Genomic DNA, 20,790 nt, shown 5'->3' on the forward strand with positions numbered 1-20,790 from the left:
TAAGAAATCTATTTAAACTTTTGGTTATTGGACTAGTCCTATATACAAAGTTTTGGGTTGAAAAAGAAGATTTTGAGTCTCAATTAAGAAAATTGCACAAAAGAAGATTTTGAGTCTCAATTAAGAAAATTGAAGTAAGTTAGCCCAATACTATTAAAGGAAGCAATTAGTAAGACAGGCTGTATACAGGCCCAATACCTAATTTACTTCCTATCTTTTGTTTAGAGGAAGTTTACAAGAATAGTTTTGATGTGGTTTATTTTTTTTTTTTTTTTTTTTGAAGAAACCCAAAAGGGTTTAATTGTATAAAACTAAATCAGACGAAGAAACATCAGAAATGTGTTGAGGTAGATCGTCAATCCACACTCGTCTACCTAAGCTCCAAGGGGTAACATGAGCAAGCAAATGAGCTACCCTATTGAAGCGCCTACTAACGAAAGAAAAGTTAACAGCCTCAAAAATATTACAACTAGACAAAATGTCTTCATAGAGCAAATGTATATCACTGCGTCCTTTTCGCCGAGTCCGCAAATCCGTCACTACCTCCAAGCAATCACTTTCAAAGATCACCTGTTTATACCCCGCATCGATAGCTTCCTTCACTCCTGTCAACACCGCGTAAGCTTCCGCCATTTTCACCTCCCACGTCTCCTCTCTCTGCACAGCCACGACTTTCAGGACCACCCCGTGTTCATCTCTGCACACGACCCCAAACCCCATACCCATCCCCTCCATAAATCCGGCATCGACATTAATCTTTACAGCTCCTTCTCTCGGCCTCATCCATCCCTGCTTCTCTCCCTCCTTACCGCCATCCTCGCCCTGTTCCTCCACCACTCTCCCCTCCCCTGTTTTAGCTTTCGACCCACTCCCTTCACCCAAATTCAGCTCCCTGTCATCATCCGCTCTCATTTCCCCTAGCAGTCCCTTCACTCGATTAAATACTCCATTCAGGTCGCCCCTCACTCCCTCAAAGATAAACTTATTCCTCCGTTCCCACAAAGCCCAATATCCGACCATGAACTCTACGCAATGCTCCTCCCTCATCTCCTTTAACGTGCTCTCCACCCACTCCCTCACCCTCTCACCCCCGCCATCCACCGACACATCCAACCCCAACCCCTCCCAAAAACCCTCCACCCACCCACAATCCCTGAAAATATGGAGACAAGTCTCCATATTATTGTAGCAAAACGGACAGTCCATGTCATGCCCAGCTAACCTCTTCGCTATATTCGCTTTTGTGGCTAGGTTGTCGTGACATAATTGCCAGAAGAAGACCTTGATACGGGGAAGAACGGGCATTTTCCATATCCTACTCCAAAGCCATTTATCACGAGCAAAGTCCGACTGTTCTATTCCGCTACCATCATCGACAAACAATTTGTAGGCCGAGCGAACCGAGTACTCACCATCCTTCTCATAATCCCAACACCAACCATCCACGGGTTTCGTTGCGCTAATGCGAATGCTATAGACTCTTTCCTGTTCGAAAGGTAGAAAAAGGGAGCTCACCTTCTGTCGATCCCAGCCCAAACCATCCTCACGCAACAAATGGGCCACTTTCATATCCTCATCGTTTTCCAGCCTAGGAGAAATAATACGACGAGATTGAGTTTTCGGGATCCAAGGATCCCACCACACCGAAGTGCTCCAACCATCCCCAATTCGTCGTCTCGCTCCTCGCATAACAACCTCCCTAGCTTCCCAAATGATCCTCCAAGTATAGCTCGGGTTGTGTCCCAGCTCCGCATCAACAAAGGAACGGTCTCCGAAGTATTTCCCTTTAAGTACACGAGCCATAAGACAGGTATCATTAGTCATGAGTCGCCAAGCCTGTTTTCCTAATAGCGCTTTATTGAAATTCGCAAAGTCTCGATACCCCAAGCCTCCACGGCACTTTGGCTTACACATTTTGCTCCACGCTACCCACGGCATTTTCCTCCTCCCATTGTCCGAGCCCCACCAAAAGGTCGACACCATAGAGCGTAGTTCGTCACAAAATGTCGTCGGGATTTTGAACACACTCATGACATAGGTGGGCATAGCTTCAGCAACCGCTTTAATCAAAGTCTCTTTTCCCGCCTTACTAAAGAGCAACACTCTCCATCCTTGAAGTTTCTTGCTTAGTTTATCCCGGATAATATTAGTAAGAGCTTTCTTCGATTGCCCTATAACCGTAGGGAGCCCCAAGTATTTTCCTTGCACATCGACTTCTCTGACCCCTAACACTCCTAGAACACCCACTTTGCGGAAAGCCTTAGTCCCCTTGCTGAAGGATATAGTTGTCTTCTCTAAATTGATTGACTGCCCCGACGCATCCTCGTACCTCCTCAAGATATCCCTTACCACGCCAGCTTCCCGAACATTTGCCTTAACAAAGATAATGCTATCGTCCGCAAACAACAAATGGGTCACAACCGGGGCAATGAGTGCTATGCGAATTCCGTGAATACTTCCCCTTTCCATGGCACTACGGAGCATGCTTGACATAACTTAAGCACAAATGATAAACAAATAGGGTGATAACGGGTCCCCTTGTCTCAACCCTCTAGTCGGGAAAAAAGTCTCAGATTCCGACCCATTAATTAAGACAGAATAGGAAACCGTTCTCACGCACTCCATAACCCGATTTATCCACCTCCTATCCATTCCCATCACACAAAGAACCCGCTCCAGAAAATCCCATTCCACCCTATCGTAAGCTTTTGACATATCCAATTTCAACGCCATATGTCCCCCAGCTCCTCTCGAGTTCTTCATATAATGGAACATCTCAAAAGCAATTAAAATATTATCCGTTATAAGCCGACCCGGTGTGAAAGCGCTTTGATTTTCAGAGACTATCTCACCAAGAATTTTTTTTAACCTATTAGCCAATACTTTAGATATAAGTTTATAGAGCACATTACAGAGGCTTATAGGTCGAAAATCTACAAATTTGTCCGGAGCTTTCTTTTTCGGAATAAGAACAATTTGGGTAGTATTCAGGCCGGTAGGAAAAGGGGCACCATTAAGCACATTTAAAGTCATTCGAACCACAGACGGACCAACAATATGCCAATATGTTTGATAAAAAAGAGCATTCATACCGTCAGGCCGTCCCGGGGCTTTGAGAGGATGCATTTGATTCAACGCTTCTACAACTTCTCCGCCTTTGTAAGGGGCCCTTAGGCTATCATTCATCTCATGTGTTACCCTTCCCGAAACTCCCTCCAAAATATTTTCGAAGTTAGCCGGTTCTGATGATGTAAAAAGAGTCCCAAAATATTTAACAGCTGCCCCTCTAATTTCTTCCCCATTCTCATACTTACGGCCATTCTCATCAATAATTTGGCGAATGAAATTTTTCTGCCTTCGTTGTTGGGCTTTGCGGTGGAAGAATTTCGTGTTCTTATCGCCATCTTTTAACCACAGTGCTCTTGATCTTTGTCTCCAGTAAGACTCTTCTTTGCGCAGCAGCCCAGCTATCTCGCTCATCAGCGCTTTTCGCTCCCTGAGTAAAATCCTTGACTGCTCGCCCTCATTTAGCCTCTTTAGAATGCCCCTCTTTTTCCTCAACTCCTTCAGAATTTGGCCTATATTTGAGCCTTTCCATTTCCCCAGATCCATCGCACACCGACTGATTGTATCAGTTATGTCAAAAACCCCCTCATCCCACACCTTTTTTATAGTCTCCTCACACCCCACCTCCCCTACCCATATTTACTCAAACTTGAATTTTCGCTTGTGCCCTTCGACCCCATCAGTTCTCGCGTCCAGATCGATTCTAATTGGAGCATGGTCCGACCATTCACGGTCCAAGTGTGTAAGTTTTGCATATGGAAACAAGTCCCTCCACGCTTCATTCATCATATCTCTATCTATCCTACATTGCCGGTTGTCATCCCCTTCTTGGCCATTATTATAAGTGAAAGCATACCCCTCAAAGTCAAGGTCCCGTAACCCACAGTCTTCCACAGCCGCTCTAAAATTGTTCATCTGCCACTGAGCCCGCTCTCCTCCCCTCATCTCCGCCGAGAACAAGACTTCATTGTAGTCACTTATACAAATCCAAGGATCATCCGACTGCTGAGCTAGAAGTCTCAATAATTGCCAAGAAAGGTGACGATCTTGAACCGCGGGCCAGCCATAAAAACCGGTCACTCTCCACTTAGCCACCTCCCCCTCAATCACAAAATCCATATGGTGCACCGACGCAGAATTAAAAACACAATTAACCTCCGGTCTCCACAGAAACGCTAAGCCACCAGATCGTCCTACACTATCTACTTCCCTACCAACAAAATCCGGAAAATGCTGTTTAATTTTACACATCTCTATACTACAAAGCTTGGTTTCACACAGAAATACTACAGAAGGGGCCTCTCTTCGGATTAGCTCCCGAAGTCCGCCTACTGCATCGGGGTTGCCCAGCCCCCTGCAGTTAAGGCTCAAGATTTTCATAATGCCCGGCGGGGTTGAGTCCTCTCAACCTCCGCCTCAGGTGAAGTGACACCCATCATTAATCGAACCTTCTTATGACCCCCTTCGTCAGCCAAGCTGTCAACCCCGTGTTCCCCAACACCCTCCTGTTTTTTACGTTTCTTCTCCACAGCTTCCTTCCCCCCCCCCCCTTCCCTTTGTCCCTCCTACGCACACCATCCCCACAGCTGAAGTTCCAGTCCCTGCCATCGCCATCTGATCTCTCTCCAAACGCCTCCAAGTACTCAACCCCTTCAACTGCCCTCCAACCAAGCCACTCTCAGTTTGCATAGCCTCCCCTTGGGAAAGCTTCGTGCATTCCTCCTCAGCAGGCCCCCTTCCCCCATCGTTGACATTCTTATTCTCCCCTAACACCACAGCCGGCATCCCTTCATTTTCCCCCACGTTGATGCTCTCCGTTATACTTCTCGCTTCCCCCTTCTGCATGCCCTTGGTCAGTGCCCCCTTGCTCCACCACCATGACCATGCTAATAACCTGCTCCTTCTTGCATTCCTTGACTCTTCCCCCCTTCAATTTAAGAGCAATGGATTTAAGTTTGTCAATTATATTATCCACAGCTTCTTCCTCCCTCCGTCTGTTTTCCCTCTCAAAAGCCTCATTTAAAGATCGCGCTCCTTTCGCCTTAACCTCCGTTGCAGTTTTGAACACCTTCCAAGGAGATGCTCTCAGGGCCTCGCTGAACCGTAGCTCACCTTCATCGTAAGGTCCCTCGTCACAATATTTCTCACCGTGCCCTAAGATACCACATCCGTAACAGAAAGTCGGGAGTCGTTCATATTTCACTTCAAACTCCATCTGCAAACCAGTTGGCATCCTCACTCCAACCTTAGACTTTAGGGGTTTCCTAATATCATGGATAACCCTAATTCTAATGGCTCGTTCCATCTCCGGGAAAGGCGTCTGGTCCACCATCACAAACTGTCCAAGCTGCATACCTAGCCTACGAATGTTCTCCTCGTTCGCTCTTCTCCTAACTGGTAAGTCATAAACCCTAGCCCATATCGGAACAAGAAATAGCGGTGTATCCAACAATCTACCATCATCACAAGGATCATTGAAGCACCAAATGAATTTATCGAAATGTCATGGTTGACCCTCTATAATTCTCGCTTTATCTTTTTCATCATCAAAGTTGAAAACAAAAATCTTATTTTTGACATCGATTAGATTACCCGTAACCGTACCTTTCGTATTCCAGAGTTTGATCATCGACTCAATAGCAGCCTTCGCATTAATCGCCTTCGAGGTCCAGATTCGCCCCACCAGTAGATGTTTCTCTGAACCTTCCTCCTTCGAACTCCCCCTAACGTCCCATACAAAAGTCTCGTCATCAGCATTCATGTCTTTTTTCCCTTTGTTCGTCTCTAAACTCAACCTAGCCTGATCCCCCATGACCTAATATCCAAAAAACAAAGAACTCCCACCGGAAAGAAATTTGTAGAAAGAGAAAAGTAAGTAAAGGAAAACGTGAGCCCCTCGAAAAAGAACGAGAAAATCAGCCCTCAGGAATAAGGAGAAATCGACAACTGAGTATAGACGGAAACCCTCATAGAAACCCTAGAGAAGACTGATTTGAAATTATTTCTATTATTTTGATGTGGTTTATAAGTGAACGCAACTTATGAGTATTACTTAAGTCTTGGAGTATTCTTTTGGACGTAAACGCGTCTTTATAACTTTAGTTTAAATTATATAAATTAATTTAAAAAAATTTAAATTATATAAATTCAGATTCTAAAAGTTTAATTTAGATTGTATAAATTCAATTCAGAAAAATTTAGTTTAATTTATACCCATTTTTTTTTTTTTTGAAGGAATTTATACCCATTTTTCTATAAGTTCAGATCTTATAAATTTAGTTCAAATTTTATAAATTCAGTTTAAAAAAGTTCAGCTAGGTCTAGACATGTATGTTTCACGTCCAAAGTTTAACCGAACCTAGATCGCCACTAAAATCTTATTATAGACGGCACATATCCGTCTATAACTAAAGACGGGCCAAATACAATACCATATTTCTAATAGGACAAACAACAAGTGGGTGGTGGGGGCAAAAAATATTACCACTTTCAAGCTATTTGACCCGTCTTTAGCTATAGACGGATATATCCGTCTAAAGCAAGACTAGCTGTTCTAATAATGAGCCCTGGCCTGCTGGATCAAATATCTCTTACTCTCTCCATATCTTTTAGTTCATCTCAACACGATTATTAATTAAATCAAATAATGAATTTAGTTAGTTGTTGACCCGCTAAAACAGAGTAGCAAGCATGTTACTTCAAAGTTCAAACAATGCATACGTACCTGCACGTTGGTGAAACTACTATAAATAGAGGACAATGTACGTAAGTTCCGATCATCACATACCATATATATACACATATATTTAATTGAGAGACCGTCTCAAAGCAGAATTGTGTATACATAATTACATTCATAGATACAATACAATTGGCCGTTTTACAGCAAAATGGGGAAGCTGTTTGGAATCCTAACAATTTTCTTCATCGTTTTCTTTGCTCTTCATCTTCTAATCACTACTACCCATGCCGAGGAAATAATAAATGAAACAAGTGTACTATCTGGTATTTCTATTTCTATTACCTTACCATCGGCCCGCCTCCCCTCCTTGTAAGTTCCATCAATTTAATAGACTTTACGTGTTTGTGTTATTTTTACGGACAAAAATTATATTAATACGAAGTATTAGATTGTCACAAACTTACAAGGTTAGTTAAATAATAAAATTGGTATGAATAAAGATGAAACTTCATTCTCACAAATATGATTAAAATGAAGATACATATAAATATATTTTTTTATTATTTTCCTTCTTACTCAACAGATTCTTTAAGTTTATTTATTAAAATACTTTTTATAAAAGAAGAATAATATGTAAACAACACGTTAAATCGGGGGATGAGTATTAGTCCAATAGAGTAGTTATTACAGTACTTGTAAATTTTAGTACTTCCGTAATTACTTGTTGGAATATTTTTTAAGTTTTAGTTAAAATTTCTTTGATTGTACATATTACGATCTAACCTTAATATTTTGAAGGGATTTTCTCATGTATATTTTTGGCGCGTTTGGTTCGCGCCTGGGTACGAGTTTGGAATTAGGAATCATACCTGGGTGGTATGGGTTTGGAACTTGATTCCTCATTCAATTTTGAGTGAAATGAGGTTAAATTTCATCAAAGTAAAAAAAAATCTAAAATACAACATTAAAAATAATTATTTTTGATATTGAAAAATCATGAAAATGAAGATTTGATCAAATAAATGTAAAAAAAAATTCATTTAAAATATTCCATATACGTTTTTTTCATGGATTTTGGTTTTATTATTTGATACTCATCGGTATCAATCTCATACCCACCTCCTCCCTTGGATATGAGAATCACATACCTCATGGGTTTGAGGTATGGGTATAAAACCCCGATTTTTGCCAAACAAATACCTAGTATGAGTTTGGCTCATTTCAAACACATGTGATGAGTTTATGGATTCAAGTACCTAAGAGGGGGAGGGGGTGAATTAGGTACTCTTTTAAAAATTTTAACTTAAACTTTATTGGATTAAAGTAAGTTAAGTGAACAAAAGAGATTAAATGATACTTTGAATAATATTGAAAGATTGAACAAGTATCACGATGAATGTTTGCTGAAGTATGAAAGCAACAATCGTTCTGACTGTATCTATTTGTCTCAGTTTGTGGAATATGACTGCAGACCAAATGCGACAGTATGATGAACTGTTACTTCTAAGTTTAAGCGAAACAAAACAAACAAACAAAGTAAAAAGGCAGCGGAAATAAAATAAGCACTTGAACACGAGATTTTTGAATTGGTTCGGCAAGAAACTCAAGTGCCTACGTCCAATCTACTTTTTATTACTTTCCTTTAGTGATCTACTCCGAAAACTAAAAGACCCTTGTAATAAAAGACGCCAACCTACTCCGGTTGCAAAGCTAGTACAAGAACTACTCCGTTCTCATGACAAGCTAACTCGCAATCTACTCCGATTGCCAAGAGTTAAAGAACTACTCCGTTCTAGAACTCAACAACTCACAACCTACTCCGGTTGTCAAGAGTTAAAGACTACTCCGTCCTAAACTCTACTAACACACTTAGAATGTTATAGGATCAAGTTTCCACTAACACATTCTTAACAAAGAATAGAGGTGGACAACTTTTACAAGATCAACAATTCATAAGCAAGAGAGTTTAGTATAGAAAAGCAACAGTAGCCACGACTGTAGAAACTGAAAGACACTTGAAGACTTTTAAAGGTTTTTGCAAATAAACACAATTTTTTAGCTTTAAAAATAATTTGCAAAGTTGGAAGAATTAATTCAGAAAAGTCTTAAGGATTTATGAAGGAGGGACACGGTTTATATAGAGGAGGTGAGTGAAGGGGTTGCTAGGGTTTTGAATGGTCAAAGACCTCACATGTGAAGGGCAATAGCAACCACCCAAAACTTGCACCAAAAAGGCCTCTTTTGCAAAGGTAAGAATAGTGAAAGATGGTTTGAAAAATAACCTTAAAAGCTCATGCAAATTCTGAAAACAAAGAGAGAAAAGACAAGTCACATGATGACAAGTTGACACTAAAATGGCAAAAAGCATTCTTTGTTTTCTTAAAGACTCAAAGGATTGAATTTGCATAAAGAGGAAACATTTTGAAATAATTCAAACCACTCTTTAAAGAATACCATCTCCTTAATAAAATTCTGATTTTTTATCTTTGAAAATAAAAGTCACGTGAAAGCTTTTGAAAGATAAAAGGGACTTCAAGTTTCTCGAGTTGTGGCATAATCCAAACAGCTGTTTGCGTGTGAAAGCAATGAATGCCCTGGATGCATTTCTATTACTCTAATATACTCTACTTTCTTGCTTGTACATTAGATGACACTTGACTAAATACAACGGGATTAATAACAACTTCAACACTTCTTAATCCATGCTTGATATGATCAATAAACCTGAAAAGGTAAACTAAGATGACACAAATCAAATGGGCATGTTATCATCAACATAAGGAACCCAACAAATTCCCCCTTTGATGATGACAAGCCCCAAACGAATGTATAAGCAATGTAAACACCTTGATTCAAGATTTTAACAAGCAAGATCAAATGAGAGAAGGAACTATATTACCTTATCTAAGGCAAGAGCAAGAATCAAACTACTATGACAATTTTACATTGCCCCAAAACAAGATTCGAAACTAAGAAGGTTAGGCCTAGACATTAGTTAATCAATATGCAAAGAGATTAAGAGCATGAGTTTACCTTTTCCCCCTCTTGACATCATCAAACGGATAGGGATGACAAAAGCATTAGAGTGCAGATTTTTCACAAGAAAACACAAAAAGACACATGTAGTCGTGACAAGGTAACAAGGTCAACATAAACAAGGATTAAACATAAGTTAATCAAAGTTCAACATAGCTAAACAAAGTTTAAAGTACACCACCAAGCATCAAAATAACAAGTAAAGAAAATAGTCTTAGATGGGCACAAACAAGGTGGGACAAAAGATGTAAGGCAAAAGACAAGTTTGATTATGGGCAAATTTAGGGTGCGGAAGTTTGGTCATCATTTTTGAGGATAATGAAGAGGATTGAAAAAGGTGGAGGTTTGACAATGAAGGGCCGAGTCACGGTCATCTCAATGTTGCATTGGATTTTGTTATATTGAAACCACCAAGGTATGCATCGATATACCTTCTCAACATATGATGAAAGAGCATCAACTTCTCATATTTTCCTTAGTACACGACATGTGATGGGGGAACATCAACTTCTTATATGTTGCTCTCATTTCATGAAAATTCTTGACAAATTTGATCTTGACCTTTGAGCATAGCAAAGTGGCATACACTTTGTGACTTCCTTTCTATTTCTTCCAAATTTTTTATTTACTTCTTTTCTCAAGACCCTCAATTGCATCTATCTTGTTTCCAATAAGTACAATCACTTTGACATTTCGCATATTGCCTTCCCGTTTTTTTTTTTTTTTTTTTTTTTTTAACCAACTTCAATTTTCAATTTCATCTATCTCCGTTTTTCTAACCAACTTCCCGATCATCTCTTGATGCACATGTAGAACATGTAGTTGTTTGGTTCTTTGTTTCACATAGACCTTTGCGACGATGAAGTAGCTTTCTCCTTTCTTTTGTTAGCTTTCTTTGCCGGAATCGGATCTAACTGAGTAGACTTAGTCGGATCCTCATTCAAATCAATTGGAGTTTCTTCAATTTCATCGATATTCACAGTCACGATCTCGGTGGAGGAGCTTGGGACAGTGGTGAGAGGTCATTTTCACGGGTTTGATGGGTATAGGGGTATTGAATGACGTCTTGACCATGGAGGGTTAAAGGGTAGGTTAAATGGAGGGATTTGGGAGATGAAGGGATAAGTGGATTTTGGGTAGGAGTTTGGACGGGTAGTTGTAGGTGATGGGTTGAGGGAGTTTAATGGCCCATTTAATGAGGTAAGTGAGGTGGTTGGCCCAACTAAACAAATTTAATCACTCGAAATAAAACGCAAGGTAGCATATAATAAACGTAAATTTAGATATGAGGTTGAGTGATTACCGACTCACAAATACGGTGTCAATTTTTGGTCCAAACATGATGTCAATGCACTTAGAACACTTAATAACATATATCCAATTTTAATTTAATCAATTAAGGAATTTTGTAAAACTCACACTAAAAATCACGAGCTATTAATTAACCCAATTTCTAGCCTAAATTTCTCAAAATGTTCTCTTGCAAGTGGCTTAGTGAAAATATCGGCAATTTGATTTTCGGTTTTGCAAAAGATAAGTTTAATATGTCCTTTTTCCACATGATCTCGAATAAAATGGTGACGAATATCAATATGTTTGGTTTTAGAGTGTTGAATAGGATTTTTGGAAATATTTATTGCACTCGTATTATCACACATTAAAGGAATGGAGTCAAAAATAATACCAAAATCCAAGAGTTGTTGTTTTACCCAAAGGAGTTGAGAACAACAATGTGCCGCGCTAACGTACTCACTTTCGGCCGTAGAAAGAGCTACCGTGTTTTGTTTCTTTGAAGCCCAAGAAGTCAAGCAAGGACCCAAGAACGTTGCAATTCCGGAGGTACTCTTTCTATCTACCGTGCACCCCGCATAGTCCGCATCCGAAAAGCCTATAAGATCAAAAGGACAATATAAGGGGTACCATAGGTAAAGATTTTGTGTTCCAATCAAATACCGAAGAATTCGTTTAACGGCTTTGAAATGTGATTCTTTCGGATTTGCTTGGAACCTAGCACATAAGCATACACTAAAGAGAATGTCGGGACGACTTGCGGTCAAGTAGAGAAGTGAGCCTATCATACCTCTATACACCTTATCACTAACATTCTTACCGAGTTCATCTTTGTCCAATTTGGACCCGGCTACCATAGGTGTATCATGAGGCTTACCATTAGTCATCCCAAATTTCTTAAGCATTTCTTTGATGTACTTTTGTTGATGGATCATGATTCCATCCTTTGATTGCTTAATTTGGAGCCCAAGGAAAAATCCTAGCTCACCCATCATGCTCATTTCAAACTCCGATTTCATTAGTTCCGAAAAATATAAGTAAAGGAGTTCATTTGTTGCACCAAATATAATGTCATCAACATATACTTGTACAACCAACAGTTCACCTGACTGTTGCTTCAAGAACAATGTTTTGTCAACGGAGCCTCTTTTAAAACCATTTTCAATAAGGAATTTAGACAATCTATCATACCAACATCTTGGTGCTTGTTTTAAACCATAAAGAGCTTTGTCTAATTTGAAAACATGGTTAGGCAAATCATTGTTCTCAAAACCCGGTGGTTGCTCTACAAAGACATCTTCTTCCAAATATCCATTTAAGAAAGCGGTTTTGACATCCATTTGGAAGAGTTTAATGCCTTTGTGAGCCGCAAAAGCTATAAGCAATCGTATGGCCTCAAGTCTAGCTACCGGTGCATAGGTTTCATCGTAATCAATACCCTCTTGTTGGTTATAACCTTGCACCACTAGTCTAGCCTTGTTCCTTACAATTTCTCCCGAGTCATCAAGCTTGTTGCGAAAGACCCACCTAGTACCAATGACGGTACGATTAGGCGGTCTAGGGAGTAAGTGCCATACCTCATTCCTTTTGAATTGATTGAGCTCTTCTTGCATGGCAAGCAACCAATCCGCATCAGTCAAGGCGACTGTTACATTTGAAGGTTCAATTTGAGAAAGGAATGCATTGTGGGCACAATATTCATTGAGATGAGCGAGATTGTTGAGGGATGATCTTGTTCGAATTCCCGAGTTGAGATCACTTGTGAGATTAGTGAGTGGATGAGAGCTTTGATGTTTCCACTTCTTTGGAACAATAGTTTCTTGTTCCCCCTCAATTTTGCATCATCACAATGATCACATTACTATTGGCCTGGAAGGTTCTTCATCCTCTTTGTTTTGGTTTTCTTCATTACGGAAGTAGAAGCAACAGTCGTTGGGTCTGTTGCTTCCAGAGAAGAATCAGAGGTGCTACGTGTTCCCCCTTAATTGTTGATCTCCTTTGAAGGTGACAGTCTCTGTGTCTGTTGTAATTCAGTGCTGGGAGCTTCTTCATCCGTGAACACGAAGTCTTTTCGAACGAGACCAATCTCAAACTCATCATCCTCATCCTCATCATTATCATCCATGTTTTGTACCTGTCCAAGCACACTAGATTCATCAAAAATGACATGGATGCTTTCTTCAATTAACAAGGTTCGTTTATTATAAATTTTATAGGCCTTGCTATGATCGGAGTACCCAATAAATACTCCTTCATCACTACGTGGATCGAACTTACCCAAGTTGTTTTTACTATTGTTATGAACAAAACATTTGCTTCCAAAACATCTAAAATATGAAATGTTGGGTTTTCTTCCACGTAACGATTCATAGGGAGTTTTATTTAATATACTCCTTATCATGACACGATTATGAATGTAGCAAGCGGTATTTACCGCTTCGGCCCAAAAATTCTTAGGCAACTTACTAGATAATAACATTGTTCTAGCCATTCCTTCAAGGGTTCTATTCATCCTTTCAACCACACCATTTTGTTGTGGGGTTCTAGGAGCCGAGAAGTTATGGTCTACACCATTGTCATCACAATAAGCACCAAATGATGAGTTTTCGAATTCGGTTCCATGATCGGTTCTCATTGAAACAAGTTTTAAACCAAGTTTATTTTGAATCTTTCTTAACCAAATTAGAAACTCATCAAATGTCTCATCCTTAGAGCTTAGGAAGAGTGCCCAAACGAACCTAGAGTAATCATCAACAATGACACACACATAACGACTACCACCTCTACTTCTAGTTCTCATTGGTCCACACAAGTCGATATGTAAAAGTTGCAAAGGTTGAGATGTACTCATAATTCTTTTGGATTTAAAGGAACTTTTAACATGTTTTCCTCTAGCACATTCATCACATACTTTATCAAAATCAAACTTTATATTAGGAATGCCTTCAACTAAGTCAAGTCTTTTAAGGGTATTAAGAGTTTTTGTACTAACATGACCAAACCTTTTATGCCATAACCAAGGATCATTGTTCATTACACTCATGCAAGACATGGTGTGACCGGATAGAGAGTTCAAATTAGTTAAATAAACATCTTTGACACGTCTTCCTTCGAGTATTAGTTCATTAGTAGTGGCATCAAAAATTCGACACATATTGGCACGAAATTCAACAACATTACCCTTATCACAAAGTTGAGAAATGCTAAGGAGATTATGTTTCAAACCTTTGACAAGCCGCACATTGTCGACACAAAGTAAGGATGACTTACCAACTTTTCAATACCAATTACTTCACCTTTCTTGTTGTCACCAAACCTTACCGTGCCACCATCATACGCTTTAAGTGAGAGGAATTGGCTTCTATCACCCGTCATGTGACGAGAGCATCCACTATCCAAGTACCAATTGCGGCCGCCTCTCACCAAGCCCTACACAAGATTAGTTTTTGAGTTTAGGAACCCAAATGAATTTGGGTCCCTTTTTGTGATCAACATAACTTGTGGTGTCTTTCTTAATGTTCATTTCTTTTAATGTTTTGGTGTTCTTGTCAATGTCATGAAATCTTTTTTTACAAGTGTTGAGGACATGACCATTCTTACCACAATAATTGCAAATAATGTATTCGGGAAGACCAACATACTTTCTCCTTCTAAAATCAGTTTTAGGCTTACGGATGCAATGATGTCATCTGATTGTTCCATTTGAACCCCAAACCATAGTTTTGTTACATCTCTCGGTTTGATTTGTGAGGAAGTTTAACACGGTTTGACTTCCTTCCCATTTTTTAGTGATATTCTTAGCACTAACAAGTTCATTGGTCAAGTCATTGACACGTGAGAGGAGATGCAAATTCTTTTCTTTTTCTCTCTTGAGTTCATCATTGTTAACACTTTCAATAGACAACCTTTTCTCAACTATGAAGTCATGGGTGTGATTGTTGAGTTTAGACACGAGATACATGATTCGTTCTTTGGACTCTTCATATTTAGACGTCATCTCATCAAGACGTTTGTTTAGATCAACGAATTCATCGGATCTATGATGAGGAGAAGATCTAGAAGTGCTACATTCGGGCATACCTTTTTGAAGAAAAGTAAGCCTATCATGAAGGACTTCTATTTCATTCTTGAGACAAACAACCTCACCTTTTAGACAAGTGTTTTCATTTTCCAAACATTTAATCTTTTCATTTGACTTGTCTAAATCTTGGTCAGAAGCAACAGTCTCGGATTCTTTGTTTCTTTTAGGTCTACAATCTCAACCACAAGGTCATCCAATTCATCTTTGAGAGCATCTTTGTCCTTCAAAAGGTCATCACGTTCCTTGGTTAGCAAGGAAACTTGCATCACCAAAGTGGTGTTGACATTTTCAAGGTCAGAGACATCCGTGGGTGTCGACCTAAGACGCTCTAGTTCTTTAGTCAAATGTTTGTTTAACTTGTTGACTCTTTTAACTTCATTATATGCCTCGAGAGGTGACGGTGACACTTTGTCTGTTGCTTTGAGTTCATTTTTAAGGTTAAAGTTTTCTTGAGCAATTTCTTCAATTTCGTCTTGCATGACATCAAGCTTATCATTTTGTGAACGACACTTATCAAAGAGTTTGTCAAGAAGCTTACATACCTTTTCTTTGGAGTAAGATCTAACCTTGGCTTTTAGATGTTTTACCTCATTGTCGGAGTCCGAGTCGGAATCATCGGGGTGAGCCATGAGACATCTAAGATGTTCAATTTTGGAAGTTTTTGAGACTTTGTCCTTGAGATGACTTGTAAGACACATTTTAGACTCTAGTTGCTCCTCGATGAGTTCCTCATCTTCCTCGGAGTCGGACATTCCCCAAATTACGGTCATGACTCTATGTTTGTAGTCCCTTTTAACTTTATCTCGTTTTTCCTTTGATTCGATTTCATCCCACTTGGGACATTCTTTAACTTGGTGAGTTTTATCACCACACTTAAAGCATCCCACGGTGGAACTAGGTCGTTTCCTAGGAAAACGTTTTTTCGAGTAATTATTATTGAACTTTCTATTTTCTAGATCATTGACCAACCCAACTAGATTCCTTGAGAATATAGCAAACTCGTCTTCCTCCTCGTCTTCTCCATCTCTTGGAGAGGACGTGAGAGCGAGACTCCTTCCCTTTGAAGACTCACTAGAATGCTTATCGAGATTGAACTCGTGAGCCATTAGTGATCCCATTAGTTCATGAGGAGATAGGGTTGACAAATCTTTGGCTTCCTCTATAGCGGTAACTTTGGGTTGCCACTTAGAGGTTAGACTACGAAGGATTTTTCGAATGATGTCCTCGGACTCGAAATTCCTTCCTAGACTTTTAAGCTCATTAATAATACAAGAAAAACGTGAAGAGAAACTATTTATGGACTCGTCCTTTGACATTCTAAACATCTCATATTGTTGCATGAGAAGGTCAATACGGTGTTTTCTTACTTGGGACGTCCCTTCATGGGCAAGTACAAGGGAATCCCAAATAGATTTTGCCGTAGGACATCCGGAGATTCGACTAACTTCCCCCTCACCAACACAACGTTGAAGAATCGACATTGCTTTGGAGTTCTTTTCGGCAAGTTTGAAATCATTTTCATTGTAATTTCTTTCCTCTTTAGTTTTGGTGAAACCGGTTAGCATATCGGTTTCCTCAATAACAAGAGGTCCATTTTGGATGATGTTCCAACATTGATAATCGATACTTTTGATGTAATGTTCCATTTTGAGTTTCCACCATCCAAAATTCGAACCGGTAAAGACCGGGATCTTGGAGTGTTTCTCGGAATCCATTACCCACGAATCAAACTCTAAGGCGGTTAGCCTCGATCAAGAGCACGAGGCTCTGATACCAATTGATGAGTTTATGGATTCAAGTACCTAAGAGGGGGAGGGGGTGAATTAGGTACTCTTTTAAAAATTTTAACTTAAACTTTATTGGATTAAAGTAAGTTAAGTGAACAAAAGAGATTAAATGATACTTTGAATAATATTGAAAGATTGAACAAGTATCACGATGAATGTTTGCTGAAGTATGAAAGCAACAATCGTTCTGACTGTATCTATTTGTCTCAGTTTGTGGAATATGACTGCAGACCAAATGCGACAGTATGATGAACTGTTACTTCTAAGTTTAAGCGAAACAAAACAAACAAACAAAGTAAAAAGGCAGCGGAAATAAAATAAGCACTTGAACACGAGATTTTTGAATTGGTTCGGCAAGAAACTCAAGTGCCTACGTCCAATCTACTTTTTATTACTTTCCTTTAGTGATCTACTCCGAAAACTAAAAGACCCTTGTAATAAAAGACGCCAACCTACTCCGGTTGCAAAGCTAGTACAAGAACTACTCCGTTCTCATGACAAGCTAACTCGCAATCTACTCCGATTGCCAAGAGTTAAAGAACTACTCCGTTCTAGAACTCAACAACTCACAACCTACTAGGTTGTCAGAGTTAAAGACTACTCCGTCCTAAACTCTACTAACACACTTAGAATGTTATAGGATCAAGTTTCCACTAACACATTCTTAACAAAGAATAGAGGTGGACAACTTTTACAAGATCAACAATTCATAAGCAAGAGAGTTTAGTATAGAAAAGCAACAGTAGCCACGATCGTAGAAAGCGAAAGACACTTGAAGACTTTTAAAGGTTTTTGCAAATAAACACAATTTTTTAGCTTTAAAAATAATTTGCAAAGTTGGAAGAATTAATTCAGAAAAGTCTTAAGGATTTATGAAGGAGGGACACGGTTTATATAGAGGAGGTGAGTGAAGGGGTTGCTAGGGTTTTGAATGGTCAAAGACCTCACATGTGAAGGGCAATAGCAACCACCCAAAACTTGCACCAAAAAGGCCTCTTTTGCAAAGGTAAGAATAGTGAAAGATGGTTTGAAAAATAACCTTAAAAGCTCATGCAAATTCTGAAAACAAAGAGAGAAAAGACAAGTCACATGATGACAAGTTGACACTAAAATGGCAAAAAGCATTCTTTGTTTTCTTAAAGACTCAAAGGATTGAATTTGCATAAAGAGGAAACATTTTGAAATAATTCAAACCACTCTTTAAAGAATACCATCTCCTTAATAAAATTCTGATTTTTTATCTTTGAAAATAAAAGTCACGTGAAAGCTTTTGAAAGATAAAAGGGACTTCAAGTTTCTCGAGTTGTGGCATAATCCAAACAAATTTGTTTTGCGTGTGAAAGCTGTGATCGTCCTGACTGTTTCTATTACTCTAATATACTCTACTTTCTTGCTTGTACATTAGATGACACTTGACTAAATACAACGGGATTAATAACAACTTCAACACTTCTTAATCCATGCTTGATATGATCAATAAACCTGAAAAGGTAAACTAAGATGACACAAATCAAATGGGCATGTTATCATCAACATAAGGAACCCAACAACATGCCTAATAACTTTATGAGTTGAAACACACACTCCCAAGTATTTTTTTTATTTATATCCTTTTTTTGAAAAAAATAAAATTTAAAAATCTTTGACTAGCTATAACTCGTGGCTACGAAATCAGGCAACGTTAATTTTTTTTACCAAACAAATGATCCCTTATAGACGGTCAATTTGGAAAAAAAATCACCTTGTTTTGAACTTGTAAATAGGAGTTAACACTTAACATAGTCAAAGTTTATTTCGTAAAAAAACTTTGACTGACCATAACACCCGACTACGAGTTTAGAAAACAACGTGTTTTTTTTTAACTGAAGATCTCGTAAAGAGGGTCAATTTGGGGAAAAAATTACCGTTTCTAAAATTTTTGTTCAATTAATTAAAAAACAGTATAAGTGAGAAAATGAAAAGGTTGAAGAGTACCCATGATAATATCTCTATTTTTATGTTTTTTTTCAAATTCATGAAAACAGGAAAAAAAAAATTCATAAAATATTTTTTTTTCTTATACTATATAGCAAATTCTTTATAGTTATTCATTGCTAATCTTTGTGACGTTTTCATGTAGGAAAGATACGGTATTCGATTTTGTAGACCCCTACAGAACTAAAGAGATCCAAAAATGCGAGCTTAAATGTCCCGATTCGACAAGCTTAGAAAGCAAGTGTATTTCTCAGTGTATTGATCAAATTCCTAAGAATCCGGCCGATGGTAAGCTAGTTGTTACTAACTTAACTTTGTTACATTAATTTTGAAATCTCAAACTAATTCATCAATAGCTTAGCTTACTTTTATGTACTAGTTACAAAAGTAGAAAAGTAAAAAATAAATAAATTTTTAAAAAATGACACTCTTTGATTTTTTTTTTTTTCTAAAATTACTTTCTTAAATTGCATTTTGACCAAAATTGCTTTAAAAGTACAACTTAAGTGACTTATTTCGCCTGTTTTTGAATAGATTTCACATATTTTTAGTTAATTTGATAATTAAAATGGTATTAATATAACGAAACTTTAATTCATTTTCGCAAAAGAATAAAACATAAAGAATCTATTTAGTCGGAGTAGAGACTTAAAGAAATTACTTCGCATTTACCTTAGTCCTTATGAGTAGTTGTTGATGGCTAATGTTTGTGATGGTTGCATGCATGGATGATGAAGTTGACGTCGAGGAATGCCAGAATCAATGCCCCGGCTACGCTATTGTTGAACCCTACCGTAATGGATACCCCCGAAACTTGTGTTATACGAACTGTATTGTTCAACGCCTTAAAAAACGTAGTCCATAAGATTGCTACTCAGTCATGTTCCTACAATCCTACGTCCAACGACTTCCGTCCAGGATTATTTCTCAGCTGATCACTCAACTTTGTGTTTCCCTTTTATTGTTGAATTGTTGTTATTTTCATCTTTTCATTTCGCTTTTCAAATTATTCATATAAAAGACCGTCTCACATGAAGATAAAATTATATAAACTATCTTCTATCTATCATGAGAGACCGTCTTATATGAAAACCAATGTTGTTTTTATCTCTTTGTTTTGCAACTGCATGCACCGTGTAAAAATTCGTGCGCCGTACTTTTGCTTTGATCCTTTGTATTTCCTTTACGCATTTATATATATTTTTATTCTCATTTTTTATTCCGGATTGTAAAATATCAAAGACATTTTAGTAATTATCGACGACGTTTTTATTCCGAATGACCAAATTGCCCTTGACACGCTAAACACTCTCTCTCTCATCTCTCTCATCTCTCCCTTTTCTCTCAAACTCTCCTGAAATCTACAATTTTTTTTTAAAAAAAAAAAATCAACAATTAGCAAAATCGACTGGCATGACGGAATCCGAATCTCCGGTACAATATTGGGTTGTAAATTTGTAATCAACGAAATTATCACCAAAATTTTCCCACGAATGAAATTTGGATAATAATTAGACAATAAAGATTGCTCATCAAAGACATTCCTAAAATAAAAAGATAAACAGTTGACTAAGACACCCCAAATAAAATAGGTAAACACATGACCGGGACGGAAGGACTCGTAAACAAAAAACAGGCTTTAAATTTCACATTTTAGTGTGTGGAAAGGTTAACACAAATTTTTCTATAAGACTATCTTATAGCATAAGACCGGCCCATAACCCAAAAGCCCAAATAATTAACTTATAACTCCCTTTTTTAATCAAATAACCAAAAGTTCCAAAAAATTAATTAATAGACTTGTAAAAAAAGCATTTTATTTTGATAACCTAAAATTTTATATTAATAATTTGTATATTTAAATATGTTTGTTT

At 38.2% G+C, this 20,790-nt stretch overlaps 1 protein-coding gene across 1 annotated transcript; it reads right to left on the bottom strand.

Annotated features, from left to right (window-relative positions):
- Nucleotides 1–297: 297 nt before the first annotated feature.
- Nucleotides 298–2,493, bottom strand: LOC141653907 (uncharacterized). The gene has a single exon (XM_074461774.1). The coding sequence runs from the start codon at nt 2,491–2,493 to the stop codon at nt 298–300; it is 2,196 nt and encodes a 731-aa protein (XP_074317875.1).
- Nucleotides 2,494–20,790: the final 18,297 nt, after the last annotated feature.

Source organism: Silene latifolia, chromosome 4 (genome assembly GCF_048544455.1).
Source record: "Silene latifolia isolate original U9 population chromosome 4, ASM4854445v1, whole genome shotgun sequence".
NCBI lineage: Eukaryota > Viridiplantae > Streptophyta > Magnoliopsida > Caryophyllales > Caryophyllaceae > Silene > Silene latifolia.